Below are 13,546 nucleotides of genomic sequence, written 5' to 3' on the forward strand. Positions count from 1 at the left end.
CCTGAAGTTTCCTGAAGTTTTATAGCACTGTTAGAATTGTAGCAATAACTTCATCAAGCTAAACACTAAAGTTGAATAAATGGTATTGAGGTCATTTGTTTTCATTTTTAATGGGTATACTAAGTAGCTAGATATATAAACATCTATTTGATATATTTAAATAAGCATATTTAGAAGATTTCAGTACTCATCATTTTCATTTTATTTTATTGCTGAAACCAAAAGGCTGACTTATTATGAGATCAATCTGTGTTTGTCTTCTTTCATTTGCCCTTCCTACTTTAAACTTGCAAAATACGTAATTTTAAATCAAGGAGCATTGATATTTTGTACTATGTATGAGATTTAATGGTGCATATATTCTTTTTTTTTTAAGATTTTATTTATTTTCAGAGAGGGAAGGGAGGGAGACAGAGAGAGAGAAACATCAATGTGCAGTTGCTGGGGGTTATGGCCTGCAACCCAGGCATGTACCCTGGCTGGGAATCGAACCTGCGACACTTTGATTCCCAGCCTGCGCTCGATCCACTGAGCTATGCCAGCCAGGGCGCATATATTCTTACAGCCTTTGGAGAAACTATGCTTCATAATTTTTTTTTGTTTTTTTCACAATATGAGAATATATAATTCCTAGCATTCTGTAAATACCTCTAGTTTGATAATTAGTTGGATTATCCAAGTGGTTGCTTTTTCAAAATTTACACATTTAAGCTTTGTGCATGCATTTCATGTAATACAAGCTTTTATTTTACAGACATTCCTATGGTCTGAGAATAATTAAAATTCAGTTATTAAAAAATGAAATAATAATAAGCTTTACATTATTCTAAAATTATGCTTCAGCTAGTGTTTTATTTAAAGCTAATTATTGCTAATCTGTTGACTTTGCTGTTTAAAATGACATTATAACTATTGTGTATTTGAACATGAGGATTTTCTCCATTTTTCCCACTTTCACAGCTGTCTTCATGCTGAATTTTTTTTAAGTATAAAATTAGCGTTCTTATTTTGGTTGTCCACAAAAAAAAAATTGCTTCAATTTCAAATCCATTCAGAGTTAATTTTTTGTGCTTAAGCATCATTTTTTGGACAGTGAATTACATAATCATTTTATGTAATGTAGGAAGCCCTAGCTCCACTTCTGGCTTCTGTTTGGATAATAATGATTTCCACAAAGTGGAACGGAGTGTTTAAACAGCACAAATCTCAGCAAGGACCTACCTTACAAAGATCTAAAAATGCATAGGGACTTTATTTCAGCTCATTCTGCTTTGTGTACCCTAGCATTTCAGTTTATTAATGGTCTTTTGTCTCGAAGGATGAATGGAGCTGTTAGAGAGAAGAGATAAGCCTTCCCTGCCAGCAGAATTTACACAGATGACTATTAGGAATCATATCTGGGCTCTTAAAAGTTTAAGAGTTAAATATGAATAAACGAAGATTATTGTTCCTTAGATGTCCATGGAAGTCTGGGGCTGCGTTTCCAGCTAACTTTAAACATTCTTTCTGAGAAATATCCCTGCTTCTATTATTCTGGGCAAATTTTTTGCTTCTTTATTATATACAACGTTTACTCTGGATAGAAAGAAAGAAAGGTGAATTAGGATTCAAAAGTAAATTTAGCAAATGATCTCAAACCGTGAGTTTTCATTTATTATTTTAGGTTTTGAGAAGAGAATGAAGATGTGAAAAGGGAAATGCAGTTTCAATTTTCCAACGACTTTTGTTTCAGTTCATAGTAACAAAAGGTCTAACTTTACATCCTCTACAGTTAGTGGGTGATATTATAAATAAGCTTCCACTGCGTGGTTACAGTAATCAAAATGAGACACATTTTCACTGAAATTTTTAGTGATTTTTGTAGATTAGGAAGAAATTTTTCCATTAAAAAGAAGTAACATAAATGTAAGCACTTAAACTCTCTTGAGGTTTTTTTTTTCCAGAATTTTTTTTCATGTAGCTTATAAATTGTATATTTCAGGACTCAATGCTTTGAAACTCTTCTACTTAGTTAAAATCTTGATTGGATAGATTTCCTGGTATTTTCCCATTGCCAGAAGGTAATTTAAATGAAAGTTTCTTAAACTGAGATTGATAGCCCTTTATGGTGAAGCAACAAGAGATTCAGGCAAGAGACAAGATTAGAATTCTAATGCAAATTGAACTACTAGCATTCATTCCTCTTATATGTTTTTTAATGTGAGGGGTTTTTATTTTTCATTTGAGGGGGAGATGCTTGTAGATTCATCTGCAGTGAAAGAATTAGTACAGAGACATCCTTGCTGGTTTCTAACTGCAGATAGAGAATTTCCCATCTGCAGTGCAGCATCACAACTAGGAAGGTGGCAGTGACCACGCACACTTCTTCAGCCCAAGTGTGTGCTGCTTCTCCTCCCTGCGGAGAGGCATTGGCCTTCTCTACTTACCAAGACCTTGTGTGAAAAAAAAGTACCAGCATAACACTGCACCAGTGCTGACCCCACCACGTCCATCCCTCCACCTCTCCCAGACCAAGCAAAGTTTATTTTTAAGTACGTGGATAATTTTTCCAAAACCATAAAGAGTTAGAGAAGAGGTCCGAGAGATCAGACACTTGTGTGCCCTACAGTAGAGTAGACATAGAAACATGAGTGAGAGGTGGAAAGTGATTCATTTCACTCAGAGTGCACCCTGAAATCAGCGGAACTGCCCTAGGAAGTTTGGGTTCTAGCCACAGTCAGAAGGAAAGTGATGGGAAACCACCAGGTTAATGGTTGATCAGTGATGCTGATAATTGGAGGAAAAAAAAGGAGATACCCATTCTTGCCTATCTGGTCTCACTCTGGTACCGGGCCGCTGGGTCCACTGCTCCACGTCCTCGGATCAGAACCAGTTGGACAGTGTGATCCCCTTTGAGAGGTTCCAAAGTGACAGGGACACATTTTTACCCCTGTTCTTCCAGGCTCACCTATGTCTCCTCCTCAATACATTATGTATTTGACATTAGATTGTCATACACTTATACCAGCTCTGACCTCACACCGTGGGATTGATCACTATTGCCCACAATGTCCGCACACACCCAAGTCAGGAAACTGCTTGGGGCCATTTCAGGTCAGGAGTTTAGCAGCCACAATAATGTCACAAGTGCCCATGAAACATTCCACAAATGGAGACTGTCACTTTTAGCTTTTTTTTTTTGATTGATGAATTAAGACTCTGGTGATTCCAGCAAGACATGTGGGCCCATCGTGTAGTTCTTTGTATTTACATAGTTGGCATATAAATGGACTTAGAGTTCTGGATGCTTTTCGTTGTTGATTGGAGCTGTACAAATTAGTTCTAACAAAGGGTTTCATAGCCATTTAGAAAGAGACACAAGAAAAATAAAATGAATATAATATAAAATGAATGTGCCATTATGTTTCACACTTGGTACAGGAAAACAACAATGTATCATAATGTCATTTGACTTCTGGATCACCTTCAAAATATGTGTAATTATTTGTACTTCAAGTCAAGGCATTCACTTATTAAAGAGAACCAGATATTTGCAAGAAATTTTTTGTGTGTGTCTCCTAACCAGACGCAAATTACCTTTAAGTAGTTTGAAGTTATTTTTTTAAAAAGTTTATTTTCTCATAGTGAAGAAATGTTTTGATGTGCAGGTACCTTGAGACACTTAATATTGATCTAAAAACAGCTGAAATATTTGTTCACCTCTAGCTGGAATCCTCTTATTGCTACTGAGAGCTAAACTCATTAAACCAGGTATGAATGCATTGCTTTGTTTCGGAGGTAATTCTAAAGCCCCGCTAGGTCATTAAATTCCTCAGTGAATGTTTAGCAGATGCTGCCTTACAAACCCAGCGCAAGTCACCGCTGGGAGAACTAATGCGTTACAGAAGTAAGCGTGTACATGAACCGTGAGCCAGTACCTTTTCATGCTAAATGTGGTTCCCCACGTCTCCTCTGATTAGAGGTGTGCTCTGAACAAGCCGAGACGGGGCCATGCCGAGCAATGATCTCCCGCTGGTACTTTGATGTGACCGAAGGGAAGTGCGCCCCGTTCTTTTACGGCGGATGTGGCGGCAACAGAAACAACTTTGACACAGAGGAGTACTGCATGGCCGTGTGTGGCAGCGTCAGTAAGTGGACCTTCCTCGAGCCTGGCCACCTTTCGTCTTTCTCGCCACTGACTCTGCTCCCTGTAACAGATTGGTTTTCCTGATTCTTGGGGACGGGTCTGTGCTGCCACTAACCCCATTCCTGTCGGCCGCTCTAACTGCCAGCATCTCCTCCAGTGTGTTTCCCATGAGCTCCCATCTCCGTCTCTCTCTCTACTCAAGCATGGCCGTGGGCGTGTTCTTTGACTGGTGTGGTGCACACATCTTGCAATTTCTGGGACTATTGAGTGTTTCTCTTTAAGCCACGCTGGAGTTGCTGTTTTGTCTTCTCAGCTGTTCTGCAAATGTATACATATGTGTTTGTCCGTGTACATGTGTGTTCAGGTCTGTGCATGTGCACTACATGTGCAAATAAGGTTTACCACTGGAAGCCAGGCTGACGATGCTTCGGTTGCATTGGTAAGGCATATTTGCTATGATGAGTACTTGGGATGTGTTTCATAACGTGGGATGTTAATTGTGGTGGCAAGGGCCTGGGTCTGCGTTGAGCACACACACGCACGGCAAATGTCGCGGTCGGAGGAGTGTCCCTGGGGCCCCAGAGCTCACACATGGACATTTGCAAAGTGCTCATGTCTTCTCTTGGAAGTAAAAGAAAACTCTTGCCTTAACATTGGAAATCTTCCATGAAATAAGGTTTAGGGAGTTGGGGAAGGAACGTTGAACTTGAAACTTTCCATGACTCTGGGGGATAAATAAATGAAGTCATGATGACTTAAATGCGAGCTGAAACTTCTTCCACAAAGGTAGTCCTCAGAAAGTAGTACCCCAGACGTACGGGACTTTGTTCCCAATTAGCCTTCCAGGTTACATTCCCAGTTTCGTTTTATTTACTTTGTGTTCATGAGTCAGAAGCTTGAACTGCTCAAGAAATGCTTACTCACCTGGATCAATGAAAGATTAAATGCAACAATTGTTCATTGTTTTATTGGAGTGACTCCTGCCGTTTCTCCTTGGTCTTTGGAAGGGTGAGTCCCCATTTCCTGCCCGGGACTTTCAGGGATTATATGAACGGTTTTCCGGTGTGATCATAGGATTAGGCCACACAAAAACAGGACCTGCACCATTAAGACCTTCTATCGTGAAGCCTGGCATCCAAGTGGCATCGGATGGAAAGTTCCTGCGGGTGTCTGGTGTAGGAGATGACTCCACCTGGGCCCTGTGGGAGAACAGGTGTAGGAAGGGTAACTCTCAGGCATCTCTTCCTGGCTCTGATTGGGTGGTTGCCCCTTCTAGCTCAAACAACTCCTTTCTTTAGTTTCAGACAAAGAAGTTAATTAGGTCAGGTAACATGGAGCACAATGGGGGCTCTCTTGCCTGGACCCTCTTGAACAAAGGGCGTTTGTTAAAGGGATTCTGACTGGTGTGGCTGCTGGGGGAAATTTTCTGGCATTTTCCCTGAGGTGAATTTTTTTTCTTGGAGTGTAAATATGGGTGCATGTAACATATAAAAGGTTTTTTTTTAATTATTAGCAGTGACGAATTTGCCTCAAGTGTTGGAAACACCCCCCCAAAATTTTTTTTAAATAAACCTGCAGCAGCCCCTGCACACACCCTCTCCTTTTGATCAGTTTGGTTTGAGCCAGGCCTGGAGCGAGCAGCGGACCCACAGGTCAGGTGCAGTCTCTGGAGGTGCCCTTGATGGCACACTTTTTTTGCTGAGATTTGTAAAAGGTACCTGCTCTCAAGAAAGATGTAATGGATAAGCCAGGCAGTACTTTGTTTTAGGGAAAGTGGGTTACAGAATGATTTATCAAGTAGCAAACATGAGAGGCTGCAGGTCACTTAGGAAGGTGGGCAGATACGTGAAGAGTAAAGGCTCGACATAGAGCCAGAGCCGAGAGCAAGAAGCCGGCTGCCCTGTGAGCAGGTGAAACAGCCGAGTTTCCCTGGAGAACAGAGGGGAGGGGATTGGTGATGCTGGACACTAAGGAGGGAGAATGGGAGCAAGAAATGCTTCCACAGGCTACTTGGGTGTCCTATCAGAGACACCCAAGAACCCGCATTCTAATATCCAGCATTCTAAGATGTTATTGTGGAAATATATCTTATGCTTTTATATGTTGACTTTGGTTGCATGCTGGGGCCAAAACTCAGGACATTTGCTTAGCTTTTGTACAGAATTCCGTGATTTTGTTTTTGTTTTTCCCTTTGGTTAGTGGAATCGTGTGAGTGAGTTTCAGCCATCATCCGCATGTTTCAATTTTTGTTTTTAGTTATGTTCTTTTATTTTCTCCATAGTGTCCCAAAGTTTACTCAAGACTGCCCCGGAGCTTCTTCCCCAAGATGCTGGTAAACGTATGTTGTAAATCCCATGGGGGCCGCGGGGAGGGGAGAAGGACATTGCATGGCTGGATTTTAAGTCCAGCATCCTCACCTTCTGTGCATGGTTCTGTGTTTCTTGAACTTCCTACCTGTCTTTTTAATAAGATGTCTGTTTCCATTTCCTTGCTCATAATTACGTCTGATTTTGCCAGACAACCTCAGACGTCCAGCTAAGGGCCTCGATTAAGCTGCTTCTATTTCCAGTCAGTTTCCTTTGTAGTTAGCATGGTTCTGTCAACTACGGTATATACAACATGATTATTGTTTTTTATTTGGCATTGCTGTTTTATTACCTACGACTCACAGATGCCACAGTTTAACAAGAGGCTATGTTTATAAGTGACTTGCTTCCCAGGGAAAAAATATTTCGTGTTCAATACATTGTACTAACTGAGGGCACTAAGGCACATGCACTGGCTCCAGGTGTGTGTCGTAAGACAGCTGTCACCCTTAAGGAGGTGAAAGGCCACTTCAGAATGCAGAACCATCTCTGCCACCTGTCCCCGAGTGCGCACTAGTGGGACACGGTCATTAAGATGTAGAGAAAGAGCTTCCTCTGAAGAAGTATGATGTCAGCCTACCGTACAGTGTGTGTATTTCGTAATGATTGCAGCTGGCATACCAGTCTCTCTTGGTTTAAAAATGTGGTGCCAGACTCACAGCTACTCATTTTTAAATTTGGATGACATCCAGAAATGGACTAATCCAGTGTTAGGTTAGGGAAGGTGTGCACTATTCATGTTTGTGACTGCTGCAAGAAGGCACCGACCTTCCGTTGTAGCTTAGATATTATGAAAATTAGCATTTCTTGTTTGTTTGATGGTGGTAACATTGGTTAATAAAATTATATAGGTTTCGGGTGCCCAGTTTTATAACACATCATCTGTGTATGGTATTGTGTGTTCACCAAGTCAGGCCCCATTCCATCAGCGTATAGACCCCCCTCCACCCTGTTCTGCCTCCCCAACCCCTTTTCCCTCCGGTAATCACCAGAAAATTCGCATTTTCCTATGTTATCCTGAAAAAAAATCTAGTCTCAAAATTGATGAGACCGATTATCTTTTTTTAAGAAAAAAAGATCAATTATAGTTGGAGAGCTGTGTAATTTACAAAAGATGCTATCATAGAAAAGTTTTTTAATGGCCTCCATGAGATTCAAATGCATTCAAATTAGGTATAACTGTTGAAGGATGTGGTTTTTTACTGTCACAACCAACGTATTTCCTATGATTGTGAAACAACATTCTTTCTAAGAACATGGAAAGTATCGGGAGTGAGTAGACAGAGAAGGACTGGGGAGAACTGCAGAAATGACACTGTCAGTTTGATAAGACATCGATCTGTGGGGCGTGTTGGGTTTCACTCGGCATTTTCATGGGTCATTTATTTTTCCCAGGAATACTCGGTGGGCATTTACCTCACTCCCTTTTTGCACATGGGAACATGAGGCTTTAAGAGCTTAGTGACTTTTCTTCCCCAGCCATCAAAAGTGGCAGGGCCAGGTTTGAAACTGAAATGCTATTCTGGCTGCGCTCCATATTCCAAATGGGCAAGTGGCTGGTTCCGACATTGTTTTCTAGATTAGGAAAAATTACATTTGAGGTTCAGATGCACATTTCAGGGATATAGAAGGTAGTAAAAATTGGATGAAATATATTAAAAACACTTTTTGTAAATGCCATGACTATAGCACGCCTCAATGAATTGAATGTCTTTCTCATCCTCTTACAAAACAATATATTTTTTACTTTAAGTTCTATTTTATATTATTATGGCATATAAAAATAATTGTGTATTCCCTTTGTCATTAATTAATGGAAATGGACATCATCCCTTGATAACTTTATTTTCTTCAAGTACTCGCGTTCTCAACTCCTCCAGAAAGAGATTGAAAATTTTTTGTAATATCCCCTTTCCCAGTAGTTTTCTCCCTCTGTTTGTAGTGTGTTTGGGATCCTGACACTCTAGCAGTTATGTTTTCTTATCTACCTACAGAGACTCTTCAATCACAGCAAGTGAAGGGTTTTGCAGCGTTAGTACAAACAGACTGGAGAAAGCGTATAATTTTTAGTTATTTATAGCCTGGGCAGCTATACCGTCTTATTTATAGCAAAGCTGCACTTTTGAATTGAAAAAGTCATGGTCATCTGGAGGTCAAATGCAGACAGCAGGCTGGCATTGGAGAACGTGAGCCAGGACTGGAAAGGGGAACGGGCCCCTTTGATTCAGCAACTTGGGCTCGCACTGGGCCCCTCCACCAACCCCAGGGCGCCCTCGTCAACCTGGTGAGAGGGAATCTCTTTTCATAGAGGTGGTCGACAGTTTTACGGGTTTCTCAGTCCGAGTTACTTCCGATTACATAAAAAATGTGAACTGAGACAGAAAATGCTTTTTAGTTACACTGATATAAAATTGCACATATTAGAGAAAAATGTGTGATGGTCTGCATTTGAAGTACAATAATTTTCCTGTCAAGACTTATTATTATAATTAGATATTTCTAGATTTTTAGTCTTTGTCATAAAAAAAAAACTTGGAACATTGCAATTTTAAGGGACACCTAATTTGGGGGGTTTGTATCATAGGTAATAATTAAGCTATTGATAGCAAGCATAGAGATGTGATGCTAAGAGCTTTCGTTTTACAAATAAACTTAGGGATTTGAATCCTTTTGAAAATCCCTTTCCCATTTGGGGTAAAGAATCTCGTGAGACCTGAATGGTTTCTGACGTCACTTTTTCGTCTGCCCATTTGGGTTGGAAACAGTGCAAGAGTTTCACACTCAGCCTGCCCGTGCAGTCTTTGTGAACAGTGACATTAATACACACGCATTTAATTGATTAGTTTGTTTCAGATGAGAGTATGATCTGTGTGTGTGTGTGTGTGTGTGTGTGTGTGGTATTCTCCCCATCAGACTGCCTCTCAGGTGGCATTTAATCTCACAAAGAATATCATGTGCATTTTGAGTCAGCCAACTGCTATACCAAGGGGTGTGACCAAAGAGAATGACAAATGACCCATCTTGCTCCTTTTCTTGGGGTGAGTTGTGGTATAAACAACACCTGCAGCAAGGTCTCAGCTTCTGCATTATTGATGTTTAGGGTTGGATAACTCCCTGTTGTGGGTGCCTGGAGCATGCAGATCAGCATCCCCGGCCTCTCCCCACTGCATGCCAGTAACACCACCCCAGCTGTGATAACTGCAAATACCTCTAGACTTTGCCAAATGTGCTCTCATTGGGCGGTAAACAAAATCACCCCCTTTTGAGAACCTCTGACCTTGACTATTAGTGTGCCCACGTCTGATTCAGAAATAAAACCAGGCTGACGAAAACATGTACTCTTCCCATACACTGGAAGGCACGTTGAAATGTTAGAATGTCCGAAGTGTCCAGTTCTCCACCAATGTTTATGAAATTGAATGTGTGAGGCCACTATCGTAACCCTGGATATTGGCAAGTTAAGGTAGAAGTTGCTCTTCTGACTTTTTGTTAGAGGCCTCACCCTTTTCCTACTCTACTGTAAGAACTGTTAGGGAAGCAGAGAATAAATCAGCAGGCCCCTGGGGTAGAAGTGGGTGTTCGCCGCACACCACCGCATCCTCCTCTCTCTGCGTCTTCCTGGTTTCACAGAATCCCAGCACCTGCTAGAGAACAGCCGTACGTAGAGCTACCACGTAGCCTTGCTTACCCAGGTTCCCTGGCTTCTAGGATGTAGCTTGGGATTGTGTTTATGGCCACAGGTTCTTTGTAAAAGTGTAGATCTGGCCTCATGCAGGATTGGGGAAGCAATAAAAACTGATGTCTGCTCACATCCACATGGCCCACACAGAATGTACTGGTCATCTTCCAGGGAATGTATCAAATCAGGCCAAACCACCATCCCAAGTTCTAAGGTTGTTGCCTCAGAAGCAGACAATCTGCAAACTGTGGATGGCTCACCGTGTGGCCTTGGAGTGGAATGTGCCACCCTAGCCCAGAGTTGTGCTGTCATCACATCAAGGCCATTCAGTCTTTGGCCGGACTTGAACCATTACTCTTAATCCCACGTGTTTGTTCTTCCGATTGTGAAACAGCAACGCTTAGTTTCCATTAACCACCTTCCCGAACACTAAGAGAACGGTGATGTTTTTATAAAAGAGCTAAGCATTACTAAAAACAATTAAAAGCATTAACAGATGTGGTGGTACATTAAATTATATGTCCCATCAGTGCCAACAAAACCTGTTAGATTATCGGGTATGAGATGCTGCATCTCCGGCGTCCAGGAGTGGTCAGGACGAGAAGGTCTGAGCCGCCACGGTGAGAAACCCCACCACGGAAAACTGTTGATTTGCTCTGCAAACCAGCATTTAAAAAGAAAAAATACTAAGCTTATTTACTCAGAACAGTAAAAAAAAAAAAAAAAACAATGCTTATTATATATGTGCTGTATTCTTTAGCTATTTCCAAAGAAGAGTAAGCAGTTTAAGGAAGGGTCAGCAGAAGTTTTCTTTAAAAGGCCAGATAGTCAATACTTTAGGTTTTTGTAGATCACATGGTCTCTGTTAACATGTATTCAACTCGGTCGTTGTAGCTTGGTAGTAGCCACAGCTGGCTGACAAGTGACTAGATACGGCTGTGTCCAATAAATCATGGTTTACAAAAGCAGGCCAGCAGGCCAGCCTCTGGTTTAATAAAACCATTACTCCTGAGCCCAGGATGAGCTGGTGATGAGCTAGGTATTTTAAAGGACACCAGGAGAGTAAATCAAATACCCTGCTTTCAGTAACTTGACAGTTTGGTTGATGAGATGAGATCAGACCCAAGTATGAGATGGAATTAAATAACAATGTAAAATAAAATATACAAGCATAGGCAAGGCTTGCTGTGGAAGGCTGGAATAAAACGAAATTGGTTTTATCCTGAAGACCTCCATAGAGGTTAACAGTTCACCTGGCTTTGACTGCTACAGCTTCTATGAAAGCGGACAATGTTGAAGGTTTTGACTTTTTGAACTCATCGGTTGAGTGCTGAGCAGCTGCGACAGGTCCTCCCCCTACGATCCATCATTAACGAAGTTGGAAATTGCTTCCAGCATATTGAGAAAAAAAAAAACAACCCAAGATGAAGAAGGTCTAGATGCCAGTCCTTACCACTGTTGCTTCACACACATATTTTGGATTCAGACTTCAAAAGATGCTTTTCAATTGTGGTGCCCTGTGTTCAGTGGGATGTAGATATTAAATAAAAATAACACCAGCATCCATTCTCACTACGCTCATTTCATAGATTTGACAAAACTCCCATGTCAGTGCGTGCCCGTAAGACATAAAAAAGAAATGCGGGCCGGCTGGGGCAGAGTAAACACAGCATAGATTACATTTTTATTACGTGTGTCCACATGATGCATTGAGAGTCCGCCAGCCACGACCACTTGGGCTGCCGGAGAATGATCCGAGGGCATACCGGGGAACGCGCCTTTGTTCTTTCTGTGTTTGGAGAGTGCGTAACCCCATTTAAGGATCACAGCCTATTTTCACATTACAAATGGTTCCCCCAACTCGGATGTGGTGGTGGTGATAGATCTTGGGGTTTCGCGTGCATTAGGGATTTTTGCTGTTGCAGAATTAGAGACGTGTGGAACCCTTGTTTCCAAACAAGAAAAGTCGAGGTGGCAGTCCGCAGAGCTCTGCCAGGTTTTGAGATTAAATTTTCACACAAAATTGTTCTTTACAGGTTTATGGTTCACCTGTATATAAATTACCCCCATTGCCACCTCTCCTATAAATCACAGCCATTTCAAGTGACAGTGTTGCTAGCTTAGTATAAAATCGCATTTTCAGTGATGAGGCAAGGACTTACATAGGTCTTAATTTACTTTCATTTTCTATTGTCATTGCTATGGAGGTAATACATCGCCTTTCTGCTGGCAAAAGGAGACTAATCGGATTTTCTCGTTAGAATCTAATGTTAGTATATTGACTAGATGCCATGTATGGGCTTCTGTGAAGGGAAACATTTGCCTCGTGGCTTGACGTCGGTGTTTGCAGTTGTTACTATTTGAAGGTGGGATTATTCTCTTTTGGCATCCTGAGCCCATTTATGACTACAAATTTATGTGTCGCCCTAGACATTGAAGGAAGCCAACCAATAGCAAAGTCATTGGGGCAATTTTTCATGATGTCTGTGGTTGGGGACACCGTGTTCTTTGTTGTCTTTGGTGCGAATGTGAAATGGAATACCATGTGGTGATTGTACAGTCAGACCTGAAATGGGCATCTGGTGTGTGGACGCTCCCATCTGATGTTGTGTCCGATACAGGGGCCCTGCAAACGGGCAAGGAGCGGGACTTCCACTGCAGCCCGCAGATGATACCCATTCCCACCTCGTTTTGAAGTAACCTCCCTTATCATGATAAAGGGGAAGCAGGAACGGAAATGCTTTGCTGGCATCGAGTCCCCAGTCATGGCAGTGTATTGTGTGACAGGAACACTGGGAACAGTACCAGGATTCATTAATACACTGGAAGCAAAGCTGCTCCTCTTCACCCTCCACCTCCCCCCCCAAAAAAAAATCGAGCCCTGGCAGGTGCTACGCAGAGATGACAATGGGAAGTGGAAGTGTTGTGACAAGTGTCGGTGCATCATTTCTAAAACTGAAATGAGCCCTCACGCATGAGAAAACCGTATCTCCCTTAGTGTTTGGTTACCTGTGGTTTAGGTAACAGCGTTTTGTGGTAACGGGGTGAATCTGATCCTTCTCATCTGTGTTGGGGGGGTAGGGTCGGGGGGACACGTAGTGAGAACCCCTCACCACCTCCCTGCCACTTTTCCAAGCCGCCTTCCCCTTTGTGTTTTCCTCTTTAAAGCTCTCCTTCTGACAGCTTTGTGCCTTAGCAGGCGGATCCTTTAAAGCACATGTTTGCTCTTCACTAAAGCAACCCACGCGGGCCCTGCCTCTCTCACTACTTGTCTCCCTTGCTCCTTCAGCTCAGCCACGTGGACCTCGCCCATCCTGGAATTTTCCAGCCACACTCACCTCTCAGGGCCTTTGTGCGAGTTTCTCCATCTGCCTG

The 13,546-nt window shown here is 42.0% G+C and overlaps 1 protein-coding gene across 8 annotated transcripts in view; it reads left to right on the forward strand.

Annotated features, from left to right (window-relative positions):
* LOC114489650 (amyloid beta precursor protein) overlaps nucleotides 1–13,546 on the forward strand; it is a 245,126-nt gene that overhangs the window by 143,528 nt on the left and 88,052 nt on the right. For 3 of the 8 annotated variants that reach the window (XM_028503545.2, XM_036017546.1, XM_036017547.1), the window contains 2 exons: nucleotides 3,960–4,127; nucleotides 6,408–6,464. The exons of 2 other annotated variants lie outside the window; for them this stretch is intronic. In XM_028503545.2, the coding sequence (XP_028359346.1) occupies nucleotides 3,960–4,127; nucleotides 6,408–6,464 (225 nt within the window). The remainder of the gene's footprint in view (nucleotides 1–3,959; nucleotides 4,128–6,407; nucleotides 6,465–13,546) is intronic. 3 more of the 8 variants (XM_036017548.1, XM_028503546.2, XM_036017549.1) reach the window with 2 other exon arrangements.

Source organism: Phyllostomus discolor, chromosome 2 (assembly GCF_004126475.2).
Source record: "Phyllostomus discolor isolate MPI-MPIP mPhyDis1 chromosome 2, mPhyDis1.pri.v3, whole genome shotgun sequence".
Taxonomy (NCBI): domain Eukaryota; kingdom Metazoa; phylum Chordata; class Mammalia; order Chiroptera; family Phyllostomidae; genus Phyllostomus; species Phyllostomus discolor.